Source organism: Mustela lutreola, chromosome 2 (assembly GCF_030435805.1).
Source record: "Mustela lutreola isolate mMusLut2 chromosome 2, mMusLut2.pri, whole genome shotgun sequence".
Classification (NCBI taxonomy): Eukaryota; Metazoa; Chordata; class Mammalia; order Carnivora; family Mustelidae; genus Mustela; species Mustela lutreola.
In genome coordinates this window covers 34,998,424-35,017,138 of record NC_081291.1, presented here as the reverse complement: position 1 = coordinate 35,017,138, position 18,715 = coordinate 34,998,424, and the positions used below count along the sequence as shown (strand labels likewise).

Sequence of the window (18,715 nt, the reverse complement as noted above, 5' to 3'; positions counted from 1 at the left end):
CTTTTGCAGAAACCAATCCTGAGCAAAGATTTGAGTGTTGATACAAGGATTTGAGTGCCAGAAATTCATTGAGGGGAGGTGGGATGTCCCAAGAGCCATTGGGAGGAGGGTAGGAAAGGAAATCAGGGAAGGAGTGGTTATCATACAGGTTACTATTATGGGCTGCTAGGATTCATTTATACTGGGGAACACTGAGGGACAGTGTAGTACATGCCTCACTTATCCCGCCTGTAGAAAGAAGCTAGGATTTTATCAAGTAAGTCTCATCAGGAATTGGCTGAAGTCTAGTCCTCAGGGGTGTTAACTCTCTGGCACTTCCAGCCTGCATGATAGTGGACCAAGCGAGGTCCAGGAGCTAGCAAGAATTGCAAGTAGTTGCAATTGGAAGCCATAAAGGTCAATATGCAAGGGTATATGGGAGGACCACCTACAAGGTCTGCCACAGCTACAGAATGGGTAGCAAGGGAAGGGGGCCAGTGATACTGGGTAAGGTTGGAGAAGCAAGCAAGGAGCCATTTATGTAGCACCTGATGGAAAGCAATTGCTATGTTCTACAGTTGGCAGAAAACATAATACCATCTGTTAAGATCACTCTGGCTCTCGTACTAGGGATGTATTACTGAGAATGTGAATATAAGTTCAAGTAGGAATTGTTGTGGTACTGTTGCTGCAGAGGAAGACTGGCTTTAATATAGGTGAAAGTAGTGAAAATGGAGAGGAGCAGACAGATATAAATTGCATTTTGTGGGTAGAGCTTTCCGGACCTGTTTGATGGCTTGAGTGGATGCAGGGAATGACAGAAATGAGATGTCTCTACCAACCCAAGAAGAGCTATCTAGTAGGCAGTCCGATGTGAATCTAGAACCAAGAATAGAAGTATTGTTTGAAAATACAAATTTGGAAGTCATCAGTATGCAAATGGCATTTAATACCTAGAAATACATGAGATTTAGAAGAGACAAAATAGGAAGAGAAAGGAGAAGAGGACCCAGGGAGTGAAGGAACCAGTAAAGCAGGATAAATAAGAGGCCAGTGAAAGAATTTTCAAAACACGGTGCCCAAATACAGATGGCTAACAGACACGTGAAAAGATGCTCAACATCATTCCTCATCAGGGAAATACAAATCAAAACCACTGTGAGATACCACCACACACCTGTCAGAATTACTAAAATTAATAACACAAGATACAACAGGTGTTGGTGGGAATGCAGAGAAAGGGGAACCATCTTGTGCTCTTGGTGAGAATGCAAACTTATGCAGCCACTGTGTAGAACAGTATGGAGGTTCTTCAAAATGTTAGGAAAAAAAAAAATTGTACTACCCTATGACCCAGCAATTGCACTACCAGGTATTTACTCCAAGGATACAAAAATGCAGATTCAAAGGGATACCGGCTCCCCAATGTTTATGTTTATGGAGCATTGTCAACAATAGCGAAACAATGGAAAAAGCCCAAATGTCATTTGACTAAAGAATGGATAAAGAAGATGTGAAATATATATATATATATATATATATATATATATATACACACATACAGATTACTGAGCCATCAACCATGTTGCTATTTGCAACAACATGGATGGAATTAGAGGGTATTATGCTTAGTGAAATAAGTCAGTCAGAGAAAGCAAATACCGTATGATTTCACTCATTTGTGGAATTTAATTTTGTACTAATAAATTGAGCCAAGCAAGAGGGAATGTTAGATGATTCGGGAGAGGGAATGTTAAAGGAACCTAGGCCTTGAGGGCTGAGTGTGTGGGAGCTGGAGCGCAAGCAACCACAGGTAAAACAGTACCCTTCCTCCTCTGTTCAGGGAAAGAGCAGAGAAAATTCAGTAGATGGCGGGGAGATCGGGGAGAGCCTATATAATGACTTCTGTCTTTTCGAAATATCATGAAGAAACTTAAAAGACCTAAGAACAGAGAGGGATTTAAAAAAAAAAAAATACAGCAGTTGGAGAAAAGGCAACAATTGCCACACCATGTTGAGAACCCATGGGAGGTATATATCATTTTATAGTCTCTCCACTTGACCATGGGGTATTTCTGCCACTCAGGGCCAGGCAGAGAGAAGGCTCATAGCTGGGATCATTCAGGGTTGGGGTTTGTCAGGGAAGTATGGTTATAGTAAAGAAGGGCGAGGTAACTGAGGAAAAGTAAAATAACAGTATTCTGAATGAATCATGGAATTGATCTGGGCTACGTTCAGGAAAGTTCCCCACTAGAGGCTGATGCATAGTGGAAAAAGTAGTGGGAACCATGGATTAGCATCTCAATGATCCCAAAAACCTGGTAGCAGGGTTCTTGAGCAAGAAAGTCTGAATAATAAAGGGGGGTGGCTAGTGAGATGTTTATTGCATATTTTGTGCCATTTTAAGGTTTTAAAATATATGATTGTGGGATGCCTGGGTGGCTCAGTCGGTTGAGGGTCCAACTCTTGGTTTTGGCTCAGGTCATGATCTCAGGGTCGGGGGATCAAGCCCTCCATCAGATTTAGCACTCAGCGTGGAATCTCCTTGTCCCTCTCCCTCTGATCTTCCCTATCATCAGCCTAGCCCCTCCACTGCTTTGTCTCTCAAAAGTAAAATCTTTAAAATATATATATATACAGTTCATATATATATATATATGTATATATATATACATATATATATATATATACAGTTTAAAAGAAGTGAAAGTAAATATTGTGTCATGGTTACCTAGTCATACTGGACTGTGCTCTCCTCAGCAGACATAATACACTTCACACTCTAATGGATTAAGATTTTGCCTTTATGGCACAGCAGTTTAAACCTCTAAATGTTTACTCTCTGACTGTAATTTTCCCTTTCTTTGAAATGACAGCCATATTGATTCACCTGTCCCAACATGTAGAGTAGCTTCCTTATGTATTCACACGGTTTGTGGGTTAAAGCCGGTTACCAAAAGAGAAAGGAAGACCAGCAGATCCTTGTGCCAGGTACCCAACTTTCTAGGTTCTGGGATCTTCTATCAGAGAGATGCAGGTAGTCAAAATGAAGTGTGAAGAACAAGCATTAAAGACTCATCAACTTGATACTTACTAGAACTGTTAGTGGTTAATGGCACCTCTTCACATTTACTATTGAAAACCACCTGAACTTCTAAGTCAAGAAGTTTTAGTATATCTTAGAAGCACAAAATGAGGGGAAGATACACTCTTCTCCTCACTTAAATCCATTAAATAAAATGCCAAATTCCACTGCAAAAAGACTTAGCAGATGTTATTTACAGCATTGCTCTGAAGAGTTAGAGACACGAGATCACTTTTAAATTCTGTATTTCCAAATCATTTTTCAATAAAAAACAGAGGCATACAACCAAAATTTTAAAATGGCAAGTCATTTTAAGAACCCAAATCACAGTACTCTAAATCAGTATTTCACAAGTCTTTTCTTCTTGTTTTTTCTTCACCGTATTTGAGGGACAGAAATCATAACAGTAGTATGCTAGCAGAAGGATATAAAGACGGGGTATCCAGGTGGGGTGACAAAGGAAAGGTATTTTCCTACCTCATCTCTTCCCTTGCTGAGAATCAATCACAGTAAAATTTCCAATTTAGGTAATACTGTTGGGGAGTAGTTGTGTTGCCTTAGAAAAGCATCTTACCTTTTTCTATCGGTTTTGTTTGGAACTAATGGCGCATGTAGGAACTAGACTATGGTGAGAGTGGAAATCTTTGTTCTAATCCCAGATGAGCCCCTTATTAGTTAGATGACCTTCAGCAATGGACTTCATCTTTGTTTCCTATCTGATAAAACAGTTGATTCTACAGGTCCTACCACCTCTCAGGGTTTCGTAAGATTCAAGAGAAAATTCATTTCTTTTTTACGAACATTTATTGAGTGCCTAGTGTATGCTAGGCTCAGATCCGGGGTGCATAATGAATACAGCAAATCCCTTGCCTTGTGGGAGCTTACATTCCAATAGGGGAAGATAGGTGAAAAATAGGTGGTGTGTGTAAGAGTGGAGTTGGAAGGGGAGTGTTCTGTTTTCCATAAGGTGAGCAGGGAAGTCCTCTCTGGAATTTTAATCAAGGCTCCAGTAAAGTAAGTGAGCTACTAGGACTTCCTTGGCAAAAGACAGACCAAAGACAAAAGCAGTGATGTTGGAAGGGTTTGCATGCTTCAGGAACAGCAGTCCGTGCAGCTGGCACAGAGTGAGCTGGCAGAATGGTAGGCAAGGTCCAAGAGGTGGGGTTGTGAGGTGTAGGTCGTGTAAGGAAGGCATCTGGATCTCATACCAGAGGAGATGAGAAGTCATCTCCCAGAGGGGTTTGAGCAGAAGAAGGATGTCATCTAACTTGTGTTTTAACAAGATCATTCTGGCTACTGAGTGGAGAACAGAATAAATTAGGACCAGTCAAGGCAGGCTACTTTAGACTGTGGTGATATTGGTGCACAGTGGTATGTGGTCCGAGTCTAGGTATGTTTTGAAGGAAGAGGGGAGAGGAATTTCGGACAGACTGGATGTGATCTGAAAGCGAGGAGTGGAGTAACAAAAGTTTAGACCAAAGCAAAGTGAACAAAGGAATTACTGATATAAGCAAGCTTGCTTTAGAACTTAAAGAGCATTATGTAAGGTGATATTAACCATTATATAGTTAATGATTATATAACTATAATCATTTTGTACCACAGGCCAAATATTTGACAGATTAAAATCTCATTCCATTCCACTAAGACAGAAGGTATTTCATGTTTTTCACCAGTTTTTAATTCTGTGGAACTCACTAGTCAAAGGTCATGTTACAACAGTGGAAGTTTTTAATGAGAAAAGATTTTATTATAAGAAACAATGCCATCAGGTAAAAATGCAAAAAATTGTGCAATTATGGCAAAATGTTTAAAAACATCTACACATTTGCCCCCAAAGGACTACAGTACTTACTCCATACCTGAGCACTGAACATTAAATGCCATTTGAAACTGCTTCACATAGGGAATCTGATTCGTTGCAGAGCGCACCCACTTCTCCTCATGCACCAGTGAAATCAGGCTGATGCGTAAGCATCAACTTTGTAGGTTAACAGAAAATGAGGATGGGAAATAAAGAATACAGTTTCTACTTTCCTATAACGTAGTTATACCAAGTCCAGTTTTCAATATGTAAAAAATATATAGGAAAGTGCTACATACATTCTTCAAATGCAAAAACAAAGTTCAAGTGGGACTGGCATATGTTAGCCTATATTTTAATTCTGTAGTCCCCATTGTGCCTTTTACTTATATTCTCATCATACTATGCAAACGTACCTTAAATATCTAAACATATATACCCACACAAATTACTAATCTTAGCTCTCTAGGACCTCTTCTGAAATCATTTTAAAAGTGGCAAAATATCCCAGTTATATAATTTAAACAAATATTTCTTTGTACAAAATTCAATATATACTCTACTCCCATAGCAAATTCTAAACATTGGTTTTGACACGCTATACTTAGATCACACCCCCAATATAAATGATTATATAGCAAAGGATCAACTGTTGTGCAGATGAACAGAAAAAAATCTGCAGAATTAGCCACAGTATATTGTATTCCTATAGATCACACGGCACATGTAAATTGTTAACTCATTGTTCTATGTCATGTTTTCAAGTAACACATTTTTCTAAATAAATACAGAAGATTGTCAAAAAGCGGCAGGAAATCTCAGATATTCAACAAAGCTTTCAAAAGTAAATTACATGAACATCTCTTGCAAAAGTTAGTTAGTTTTCTCCTCCCCTTAGCAATGCAACACTGGAAAGATGCTTCAAAGCACTCACAGCAAAAGCCCACAACAGCATGTAGATAAAGAAAAACTAGAGAGAATAAAGGTGGTTGACAAAGTTTAGAAAGAGATTATAGACATACTATCAAGGCCAATAAGAAACCACATGTCCAACTTCCTAAGACTAGATTTTAAAATGTTAATTCTATAAATGCTGTCCACTTTAAATTCTGCTTCAGAAAACGTTCCTTACTTGTAGAGGTCAAGGACAAGCAGTTTGGAAAGTTTCTGAAAAACGAGGTATGTGATGCAAAGAGGCAATGTTTTAAATTTGTTTCACAGTATCACATTACAATTTGTGCAAGAGTTTTTAATACAAACCATGCCAGTTTGTTTTCTTTAACAGAATCAAAATGTTCTACTTGAGGACAGACTCTGGGCTATCCCCATATCCTTTATCAATTATTCTAGGCATAGTAAAAAACAAGTTACTAATGCAAATATCTGCCTTGGGTATTACAAATGAGTTGGTTTGTCCTTTATGTTACTATTACTAACTGATTGTTAGAAATTCATCCATTCAGTATGAAAAGTGATTTACTACCTACAATGCTATGGTTCTACTCACTCGCCCTTTCCCTCTCAATCACCTTCAGCTAGAACAAGGTTTTCAACGTAAAAATATACAATCTGTTAAGTGCAAAAATGAAAAAAACAAAAAAAAAAAAAATGAGGTTTTAATGGTCATATGTAACTTAAAAGCCATTAAATTAGACCACTGCAGGAGTTTTAGGTTTTTAGAAAACAAAATTGTAAAAGCAGGTATAAAACTTCACATTATGCTCTGTGCAGAAGAGAAATAAGTTCCCTTTCACTGTACCGATAATGAAGGGGTGGGGGGAGGATGGGAAAGGAGGCAGGGCAACAAAAAGGCCCGTGTTAGTGCAAACTGAGTGTCATGTTCTCATTATTCTAAAACCGAGTCCAGTTAGAGATCTTGCTGTCATTTAAGCAGAGAATCTTGTGAAGTCACAGGAGTTCAACAGGTAAAGTACTATGCCACGAAACCAGCATACCAACTTGAAAAGGTAAGCACAGGCTCAGACAATTTAAACTTATCTAGCTAGACACATGAATTCACTTAGACTAGCACCAGCCACCTATGAATTTAAGCCCTTTTCGGGATTTGTAAATAATGAGTCAGTGTGAGCACTTGAAAAAGTTATCAACAGAAAAAAAAAAAAACTGCGACTTTAAAACTTTAGCTTAACTTAAAGTTACATGGGAAATATGAAACAATCGGACTAAAAGCTCTTTCTCAGACAGATTTGTTTTCCTTCAACCTACACTAAAAACACACTTAAATCTCAGTACACTTGAAAACAGTACACAAATATATATATATATATATACACACATATGTAGATATGTATGTATACATATACATATATATACATATATGTATATATATATATATATATATATATAGAATGAGGATCTAAGTTAGTGCTTCTCTGTGTTGGAGAGGTCACAGCTAAAGTCCTAGTGATATTGCCTCAAATTTTTACCCGTATTTAAAATAAAAAGTCACATCAAACTAGTTCAGATGTCTCTAACCATAATATCCTAACTGCTCTTCTAAGAGTGCATAGTTGTTGATTCATCTGGTATCTCAGTGATGAACTATCACAAAATTTTAGAATGAAAATGATTACTTTTATACCAGAAAAAAAAAATGCTGATAATTGCACTTTGTTACCTTTTGCTTAATGAAATGAAAACATCACAAGGATGAAAAGAAATCCCTCCCTATGCCATAATCTTTAAGAGCACCCACTGCCATGTTCAAACTCTCTCAGCTTCTTAAATACTGACAGCACTTCTTGTATCATTAAAAGATGAAGTTTCCCCAAGCACAAGATGCCAGTGAGCTCACTAAGGCCTGCTACTCATTAAAGTACTTTCTGAAGACACTGAGGATAGAGTTTAGCAACAGCACATTCAAAATGCCGGCCAAGGTCCCAGAGCCTGTCTGGAGTCTCGTACACTTTCATCCATTGGTCAGTGATGTCATCATATTGGTAAAGGGAATTTTTCCTGCTGGTTCTGAAGACATGTTCTTCAACGGTCACTTGAGTAGCTCGAACAAATAAATGTAGTTTATTCTGAAAAAGTACCAGTTTAAGGTATGGATTTATGGACTCATCACATGGAAAGTCCTTCTTCCGAGTCCATTTATTTAGTTCAATATCATAGGCTTCTACAGTAAACATACGTTGATGATTTCCACAGGTTCCAGCTATGTAGTAGATAGAGTCCTTGTATACAGCTGCTAAGCCCTGGATTCTAGGCACAGTCATGGGGGTTAAAAAACCCCAGTAGTCTTTTTGAGGCTCATAGAAGAGGAAAAATTCTCCTAAAAAAAAAAAAAAGAAAAGAAAAGAAAAAGAAAAAAAAGAATATATATATTTACATGTCTGTTTTTGGTTTTATGTTGAAAAGTGTAATTTTCCAAATACTTCAATTTCTAAACTATTTCTTGTATAATCTCCAAAGATACATTCTATAGTATAATAGCTTAAAATGTCTTCATTCCATGGCAGAACATAACACAAAGTATTATAGTTAGCCTGAATTGGGGGATTTGTAAGAGGTAGATACAAGGAGTTACCTTAGCTTTAAGGCAAAATAATAGTTGAGAGCTTGGCTTCATTTATTCTATACATGTGTCTATTTTAGAAAATATATTTTAAGCCAGCTCTAAAAAAGCATTATCACTAATGGTTAGCCAGTAAGACCAGAGTATGTACACAGCTTCATCATGAATAAGCCACTCCACATTTATGTGCTAATTATTTAGTTAGAAGATAGCACATGGAATTGTTCAGATTGACTTCTATGGGCCATTAATATGTTTACTTTGGTGCTGCTATAATGCAAAGACAAATGTAAGAGGAGAAAAGGTGGCTTTAATATGATAGAAAACACACAGTTCATGGAGTTGACTTCGGGTCACTTTCAACTCTATTTTGATGATAAAAGGGGGTGCTGAGTCAGACTGCCAATATAAAAATGTCCAAAAGAATTAAACCAGTGAAGATTTACAAGAATTTTGCTAGTTATAACATTGTATAAAATCCTTCATTTAAAAATCTCGATCGATACTCCAGTAGCCACATACAGTACAGTATAAGCCTCTAACTATTTACATCAACTTTATTTATATAAAGAGGCTTTGTTTAGATTAGAAATACCTACTTCTAAACTGAGCTTCCCCTTCAAAATTGTTTTGAACTAGATTTACTCTTAACTACAAATTGAACTGCCTACTTAGTAATAGTGACATTGTAATTTGAATTCTTCTTAGAAGAAGAGCTTGTTAAACCGCCAGCTTTTAGTTGCACATCACCTTCCCTCATTTACTTTTTTTTTTTTTTTAACATTTTATGTATTTATCTGAGAGAGAGAAAGAGACAGAGATAGAGAAAGAGAGAAAACGAGAGGGAAGGAGAGGGAGAAGCAGGCTCCCCACCAAGCAGGAAGCCCAGTGTGGGGCTCGATGTGGGACTCGATCCCAGGACCCTGAGGCAGACGCCCTATCAACTGAGCCACCCAGGTGTCCCCCCTCATTGACTTTTAACAGGATTCTTAAAAAGGCAATAGAAAATAAAAGTTTCTAACAGGTACTACCTCTCAATGAATTTCTTATAAAAAGATGACTCACAAAAAAAGTTAATTTTTAAAATCTACAGTCCCCTTAATAACTTAAAGCATATAGGTCATTAAGAAAACTTTCAGAACCTCAGATTCCTCTTATATAAAATATAACCTCGGATTAAGCAATATTTATTTCCAGTCCTGAGATTCTGTTAATTCCTTGTTACTTTGTTTTAGTATTCACATTAATACATAACCTTTACCTTCCAACTGAAAGTCTTTTAATTAATTCTATCAAATGGTCAGCCAGCAAGAACAAAATATATATAGCAAAGCATCATTATATGGAATGATATAACTTATCCAACCATATCGGACAGGTTATACATCCAGGCTTATATTCCATTATTCGGCAAGACCAACAAACCTAATCATGTCCATTCTTCTATTTAAAAAAAATAAGGTACTAGATAGTGATACTCCTTTTGGAGAATTAACTTGATATTGAAATTTAAACAAATGTGTTCAGGCATTTCTAGTCAAATAAAAGATGAGAGCAAAGAACATATTCTTTTAAATGGTATAAAAGCTAAAAAATCGTTATTTCTGCAGGAGTCACCCCTTTTTTTCTTGTTTTATTAAAGTAATAGTGTGAGGAAAACATATATAAGCAATTAAGAAACCCAGATGAGAGGGGTGCCTGGGTGGCTCAGTCGTTAAGCCTCTGCCTTCAGCTCATGATCCCAGGGTCCTGGGATCGTGCCTGTTTCTCCCTCTCGCTCTCTTCTTGGTTTTATTCTCTCTCTTGCTCTCTCTCTCTCCTTCTGTCAAGTAAATAAATAAAATCTTTAAAAGAAAAATTTGCTATCACTAATTAGAACCTTGGATCAAATATCTTATTTATACTTACTTAGTCCTTCTTTCTACTCCTACTACATGATCTTCGCCAGAATACTAGCCTTCAATAGTTTAAACAAAACAATTTTCTTAAAACTAAGTATATTAGGGGCGCCCGGGTGGCTCAGTGGGTTAAGCCTCTGCCTTCGGCTCAGGTCATGATCCTGGGGTCCTGGGATTGAGCCCTGCATCAGGCTCCCTGCTCAATGGGAAGCCTGCTTCTCCCTCTCCCACTCCCCCTGCTTGTCTCTGTCTCTGTCAAATAAATAAATAAAACCTTTTAAAAAAATAAAATAATAAAGCTAAGTATATTAGATAGTCCCTCTTATAAAGCAAATGTAAAGAAAAAGGTAATACCTCAAAGCTTTTCAGTGAAAAAACTTGAAAACATATTATGGAAGGCATCATACGCTGCAGTGAAATTAAAATCTAAAGACTATAATTTCAAGGGCACCTGGGTGGCTCAGCATTATGCCTTCAGCTCAGGTCATGATCCCAGGGTCCTGGGATCGAGCCCCACATCAGGCTCTCTGCTCAGCAGGGAGCCTGCTTCCCTCTCTCTCTGCCTACTTGTGATCTCTGTCTGTCAAATAAATAAATAAAATCTTAAAAAAAAAAAAAAAAAGACTATAATTTCAAACTCTTTATAATTAAGTTCCCTAACCTTTGAAATCATAAGGCTTATCACAAAATTCTTCGTTCTTTTTCTCTTTTAAAGTTTAAACTTTCTCAAGTTCCATAAGAAGTAGCTGCTACAACATCTCTTGATTATGTATTATTAAAGAGTAAAACAGTCCTGAATCAAGCTTAGAGTCAAAAATGGCTCTGAAAGTCTCTCCAAAATGCTGAACAGGTATTCACTAAATTATGTTTTCAAAATACTTATCCCCCATGATGTCAAAACACAGTAAGAACATAAAAAACTCACAGAATCATTTTAGTATCTTAGAGATCCCTTTTTTGATTCCAAAGTTCACTGCCTTTATAATTCCTTTAAAGAACAGACTTGCAAAAAAAAAAAAAAAAAAAAAAAAAAAAGAAAGAAAGAAAAGAAAATACTCACAACAAACAGTTTAGGATAAGAAAGCAGGAGGAGTCCTCAGTTAAGAACAAACATCTGTTTTAGCGTAAGTACGTAAAGGACATTTGACCTACTCCCCTCTCCTGGAGAATAAACCAGTAGGCACCTACCCTGTAAAACATAGATCTTCTCTTTGTACTCCACAGCGTTATGAAACTCCATTGCAACAGGCATTGCGCAAACGCTCGTCCAGCAATTCTCTCTGCTGTCGTAGCACTCCACGGATTTTAGTGAGTTTCTCCCGTCACCTTCATAAACACGACCTCCTATTGCATACATCTTACCACAGCAATACACCAGTTTGCAGCCTATTCTGGCTCGCAGCAAGGGGGGTTTGGAAAGCCACCTATTGGTGGAATGGTCATACATCCAGAAATCATTTTCTGCCTTATGGTCGATGGAGACCTCGCTGCTGCTGGGCCGGTACCCTCCTGCAATGTAAATATCATTATCTGGTGATACAAGAATCCCAACTTCTCTTAGATCATTTGGTGGTTTGCATAGTTTAAACACTCTTCCTGTGACTATATCTAGACAAGGCACTGTTTGCTTCTTTCCTGAGTGTTTGTGGGCAGCATCAAAGCAAATGATCATTTCGGATGCAGTCATTCCAAGTCTCTGTGTGCAGCCATTAGTATTGGATGGGCCCTTTTCTACATAGCTTTTGGCTATAGCCTGTGCAAACTGAGGTGGAATTTTCTCTATAAAGGCCTCTTCCATCAGAGGAAATCGTATGCATTTGGCAAAAATTTCTGGAAGGTGCACTTCTCTTTCATTCTGTTCATGTTCAAACCACCTTACGATGCTTTCATAAACATGCTCTTCTCGGTCTACATTTAAATCATCACTGTCTAGGATACTTATCAGTTGGTCTTTTGTCAACTGGAGAAACTCTTGTTCTTTGGTGACACACAGAAACTTTTTACGAATGTATTCTTTTGATCGATCTCCGAGTTCCTGATGACCATAATGATCAGCAAAGATGAAGACCCCAATAGAATTCTGTGGGTCCAAATGACTGATCATGTACTTAGCACATTGGTCTTGGATGGAAGGAATCTGGAAGATGCTAGCTGCAGTGAACAAGGCTTGAACATTGGCCTCTGTCAGAACCACTCTGGAGGTGTAGGCATAGTTCAACACTAAATCCATTGATTCAGCTTCAACACCAACTATTCGAACTTCTTTTTGAGTACTTTCTGTAAGGCCGCTAGTGAACATGGATCTAGGAACAAAAGAATGGTTAATAGTATATATGCACTCCAAATAAAAATTATTGTGACAAATTTTTCAAAGTATACAGTTACCTTACCACAAAGATAACCTTGGAGACTGAAAATATTTTAGTGTGTTTCCTGATATTCTGAATGGGGGTAAAAGCTGATAATCTAGAGTAAGGATTTAATCTGACTAATCTCAAAAATTCTATTCTCAGGGCCAGTCCACTTTTTTTTTTCTTTTTTCTTTCTTTTCTTTTCTTTTTGTTTGTTTGTTTGTTTGTTTAAATTCAATTAGTCAACAGATAGTACATCATTAGTTTCAGACACAGAGTTCTATAGGCAGGACACCTTATTTTCCTTGGGGCCCCTATCCAGGAGTCTGGTCAAGTTGCCTTAAGGACTTGAGATATTAACTCACCAGACCAATCAGAAAATTTAACAATACCTATAAGGTGTCAAAATGATATATTAGCATTACAGACTGTCTGATTGAACTCTTCATGTCCCAATGGAAGTGTACAAGGCAACTCGTCCCTGAAATCTATCTTTAAAAATCTCATCTCAGAAAAACAAAATGTTCTTCAGAAGTTCTTGTTCTCTACTTCCTTTTAAAACTATTTTCCCTTTAAACTATATTCCCTTTAAAATAAAACTATATTCCCTTTGAAACTATCCTTCCTTTTAAAACTATTATCTTCTGAATGCTTCCGTAATCGTTATAAGGAATATAAAGAACTTTACTTCACTTTCTCTTAGACATTTTGAAAACCTTTGCTTAATGAAATATACTCAGTTTTCTCAAAGCTACCATATTTTACCTATGTATATCTGAATATAGGTAAAGATTATACCAGGTTAACAGAATGCATACTTCTAAAAAGAATTTAAGAATTAACTGATGCTTTGGATACAATGGTTTTGAAAAATCCCAAGCTTTTGCCTTTGAAAGCAAATTTGTTTGTTTATTTATTTATTTATTTGTCTCTAATTTAAAATATCTGTGCATTTTGGGGACTTTTCTTGGCCAAACATTAAGTAGCCAAAAGCCTGGCTCTATATTTTAGTATTAGTCATTTACATACATCATTTGTCTTTCCCCTTCCTCCTTTAAGGCTTCTTTCTAGGCTGCTCTTAAAATTAAATACAAAAATCAACTCAAAATTCTTTTAAAAAGCCTTTGGGGAAAAGGGTTGTTTGCCCCTAGGGTGCTTAGTACATGTCTATTGAAGAAACTGACCTAACATTGGTGATAAAGTTGTTTACGCAGACAGACCCCTCTCATTTTCAAGTGTTAGATTATTTAAAAAAAAAAAAAATCCTTAAACTGTTAATTTTAAAATACAATGAGAAACACTGGGGATATACTGTTAATTTTAAAATACAATAAGAAACACTGGGGATATACATGGGTACAATGATAAAGCTTGTTTGCCTGGATGAACCATCTTTGAGGCCTACTTTATCTTCTACAACATAAATTTTAAGCTTAATATCACATAGGCTTTTTTTCATGATTGAAAACTAGATCTCCCAATGTATAAGCTGGTTTTCCATTTCAGGTGCTGAAAAACTTAGCTATACAGCTACCAATTAAAAAGAAAAATAAAGCCCTTCATTAGGAAAAGATTAACTCCCAAAGGAGAACATTACCACCTACCCCTTTATCATGGGAACTCTACTGACTTGAATAGGCTGGCCTCACACACAGGAGCACTGTGACACTTGATGGTTCTCTGTTCTAACAGGATCTATCTGTAAATGTTACGTAAAGATGGAACCCTTCCTCACACAAAATCCTGAGCAGCAGAAAGTATCCAATAATCATGCAGATTTTAATTCTGACAAGTCACTGGGATCATGAAGCAGCCATGCCAGATTTCAAGCTATTTTTATTTTTTTTCCACCAGTGATGCAAGACTTCGAAACTATTAAGTATGTCTTCCTATATCTCACATAAGGAGCAGCACCAGTGCCAAGAAACTTCTCTAGCAAGAGATAAGAACCTAAGCCTTGAGTTTTCTAGCCAAATACCTTCATCTGAATTCATGCATCTTATGCTTAGAAAGTTTTCCAAGCATTTTCCTTAATTTCTTGTAATTAAGAAAATCTACTGTAGCATACTTCTTTTAAAGTGATTTGTCTAAGTCTTCAAACTAATTTTAATTACAAGCTAGAATATAAAACTTCAGTAAGATACAGACATTTTCACTTTCAAGTTTCAATTTTTTAAAAACTATTCAAATCTAATATACAATAGAAATTTCTCAAAGGCAACTTTAAAGGGGACCTACTCTTGTTCATTAAAAGTCATAATAGTGACTAAGAAGCCTGACTCTGGAATCAAACCCAGCCTCTACCACTTAGGAAGTAGTTAGATGATTTAGGCAGGTCATTTAACTTCCCCAAACCTCAGTTTTTCACATGTGAAATCGGAATAACTGTGCAGAGACAGGATGGTAAAGATATATAAAGCAATATATGTAAAGTAAGCTTAGCCCAGAAGTTGGTAGTAGTAGTTATTACATATATTTAAATGCACAGCTGAACTAACCATATCTAATGGGTAGTCTGGATAATCGAATCCCACCAGTAGCTTCCATTACCAGGCCAAACTTCATACCTTCTGTGTATAGGAGTTTCTTCTTTTTTTCCTTCCACCTCACTCCCTTCTGATGGTTAATACTTAACAGTCCAATGACCTATCCCTAGGCAAGTCTAAATGGTTACATCATAAGCATCAGACTGAAGGGACTATATTTAACCCAGTATTCTGAGAAAGAGGAACCAGAAACTACTGTCTGGAACATTACACTGATATATGCCCTATAAAGGTAAGCACCTTCAAAGGGAAAAACAAAATAAAACAAAAATACCTTTAGAGCATAGTTGAGATTATCTCACTGCCATTCAGGCACCATTTCTGAACAGTGAAATGCTTAAAAAAAGTGAGCACTTTAAAAACAAAAGTTAAACTCAAGCAGAAATTGTCTTTTTTTTTTTTTTTTATCAGTGATCTCTTCTCAAAGTATGAAAATCTTTGTTAAACCCCAGTTTTGAAATTTTACAGTTCTAACGTTTTGATACACAAAGAAGAATGGAATGAAAAGGAAAACTTAAAAACACTTCTGGAAATCATGGAAATAATCTTTAGTCTGGAGCCTAAGATATTCATTCATTTTTATTTCATTGCTTTCACCCCCATAGCATTAAAACAATCTACTGAATGGTAATTTGTTTTCAAAAGAATGCCCTATTATGTTTTAAATTCCAAGAGTTACATACACCAGAGCACTACGCCCCAAGGATAAGTTTTTGGAACAAATTCTAAATCAGCACCATCCACTAAAACTTCCAGTGATGGAAATACTCTACATCTCGGTGTTGCAATTGTCAGCCACTACCTACATGTGGCTACTGAGCACTTGGAATATGGTTACTTTGCCCAAGAAACTGAATTTTAAATTCTATTTAATTTAAAACAAGGAGGAGCGCAAGTCTAGATTTTGTAATTATGCACCTGAGACAAACAAAAACATACTCACTAACTTAAAAACCAAAGACCCGAATTCTAGAAGAATCTGTCAAGTCAAAAACAAGGGCTCAGTAAAATAGGGCCTGCTATTTATTTTCAGGAAACAAACTCATTGGTTTCATTTAATTGTCTCACCTGCGTTTTGTAATCAAGTGGGCAACACTGAGGAATAAAGGGAACCCGGTGAGGACATCAAACAGAAGTTTCTACCATCACCATACCTGAAGTAGGGGCTGATCGCAGCAAGAACGTTTCTATGACAGGAAAATGTTTTCCCGTGATCCACTTCCACTACAATGTCTGTCAACTGTCCTTCATCGTACATTATTTTAAGTTGCTTAAGAATACTGCACGCATGGAAGGGGTCCATGGCATCGTGGGCTGTGTCTGAAGATGGAATCCCATTCGGTGTTGGGGAAGACTTACTTAAATCTAGGAGAAAAACGTACAGCCACAAGAAGTTCGGAGCCCGTTACGGCGTTCACGCTCCACCCCCCCCCCAGCCCCCCGCCTACAAAAATACATCTTTGTACATATACACGACCAAATGGGACGGCGGGCTGAGATCTGGGGCGAGAGCGAGGGCTGCGCTGCAAGTTCAAACACCAGCCTGCTCCTCCGGGAGCCCGGCGAACCCGTATCCCGTGCTCGCGGAGGGACTGTGCAGGCAGAGCCGGCGCGGTGTCTGCGGCGACTCCGCCGGGAGCCAGAACGTCCCAGCCGAGAGCGAGGGCAGAAGCCGCACGAGGGAAGCTCCACGGATGGCGGCCCGCCAGTGCCCCCTCAACCGCCTCCTGCACTGGTCGAAGTGGTGGCGGGTACCCGGCCTCCCCATCGCTGCCCGGCCGGACCGCCCACCGCCCTCCACGCCATCCATCCTCCCTCCCCTCATCCCTCTCCACCTCCCCATCCTTCTCTCCGGCTCTTCATCGCCACCTCCTCAGCTCGCAGCCTGAGCCTGGACCTCGGCCCACCTCTCCCGCAACACACCTCCCCAGCCACCACTACACCCACCTGCCGACGCGGCCATTTCTCGACGGGGCCCCGGCTCCAGCTATTTAAAGAGGAAATGTCATTTCGCTTCTCTGGCTCCCGGGTTCCGGCTCTTCTAAGCTTCACCTGGCCAATGGGGTGGCCTCTGCATCCGGCTCCGCCCCTAGCCTCCGAGTTCCGTGTTCCGATTGGCCATGAGGTGCGCAAAGCGTTTCGGGAAATGTAGTTTTATTGCCCCCGCTCCCGCGTGGTCCGAGTAGGGCGGAGGCCCACGCCGGTGATTCTTATTGGCTGGTTATGGCGAAGGTGGAGAGCTGGGAATTCGCCAGCCTGTGTCCGTGGGGCGCGCAGTGCCTGCCGGGAGAGGTAGTCTTCTGGCCGAGGAGAGCTGTCATTCTGAGGGGCTGGGGTAGGGAAAGCTCTTGAAGTGCGAATTTCCCCATTTTAGGCCTCTCTCCAGGGACGCGGCTCTTTATTTATTTTTATTTATTTATTTATTTATTTATTTATTTATTTTTTACCTTGTTCTTCACTCCCTAAACCTCTCGCCAGGGACTAGCTTCCGGTAGGAAAGCGGACTCTGCGTGAGGGCTGTTGGAACCAGAAAAATTTGGAAATGGACAAGAGGGCTGTTGTCCAAAAATGCGAAGGAAATCTGACGCTCCACCCTGAAGTAAAATATCAGGAGGCTCAAAGGCTAGCCATCTCTGATGAGTCACCTGTGACACCCAGTTGAAATTGCAGCGCCTTGGCCGAGTGCTCTGGCTTCTGCAGATGAATTGGGTCTGGTTGCAACGGCGGCTCCGGATCTTCCACTCCCACTCGTGCCTTGCTTCTCCCCGAACACCCGGAGAACACCTGTTCCACTTTTAAGAGCGCTTGAACAGCGTAGGGAGAGTCAGGATGCTTTCCTTTTTGCGCCTGGGAATTCGAGGAGCTAAGATAATTAAGTCTGAGATTTCTTGGGAAGACTTATTCGAGGGTGCCCTGAGCCCGAGCCAGGCATCGTTACTGAAGCCCGGGTGTTTTTCCTTCATCAAAATGTGAACTTAGATAAGACCTTTTCATGCTTGAGCACTGAGGTCCTTCACCTGGACCCTGTGAATAAGAATCACTGTCCCATCGGCCTCATAGGCTGCCAGCTTTTGGAAGGAAAGCAGAAATTTTTACTGTGGGCAGGTTTTGATTTCCTTGTTTTGTATCTCGAGCATGTAACAGGGTGTCTGGCACATTAGAGATACTTAATATTTTAAAAAATTAATGGAAGGCACAGAGGAGCTAACATTGGGAATGCTATTTGCAGACCTTTGAAATGGAAGTATTATCAGTGAATGGGAAGGAATTTTTAGTAAAGATATAGTTAGTCTCTACGCATAGCTTTTCTAACACTGAAAAGATCAAACAGGTGAGCTTCTGGATAAAGGATTGGAATTTAAGTTGTGATTGAAAAAAAAGATAGAGAATAATGAAAAACAATCCAGCTCTCCTAGCTCCACTGAAAACTTTAGAGCTCAGAACACTATAATTCCATTCCAGTTAACACGAATTGGTGTTTCCTTGGGCTTGGGATATATAAGCATTGATATAC

The 18,715-nt window shown here is 38.7% G+C and overlaps 1 protein-coding gene across 1 annotated transcript; it reads right to left on the bottom strand.

Annotated features, from left to right (window-relative positions):
* Positions 1-3,292: 3,292 nt before the first annotated feature.
* KBTBD8 (kelch repeat and BTB domain containing 8) lies at positions 3,293-17,261 on the bottom strand. Its single transcript, XM_059161460.1, has 4 exons — positions 17,149-17,261; positions 16,356-16,566; positions 11,493-12,607; positions 3,293-8,163 (listed from the first exon to the last, which is right to left on the bottom strand). Exons 1-4 carry the CDS (start codon positions 17,162-17,164, stop codon positions 7,700-7,702), a joined length of 1,806 nt encoding a protein of 601 aa, XP_059017443.1. The 5' UTR covers positions 17,165-17,261; the 3' UTR covers positions 3,293-7,699.
* Between the last annotated feature and the right edge of the window lie 1,454 nt (positions 17,262-18,715).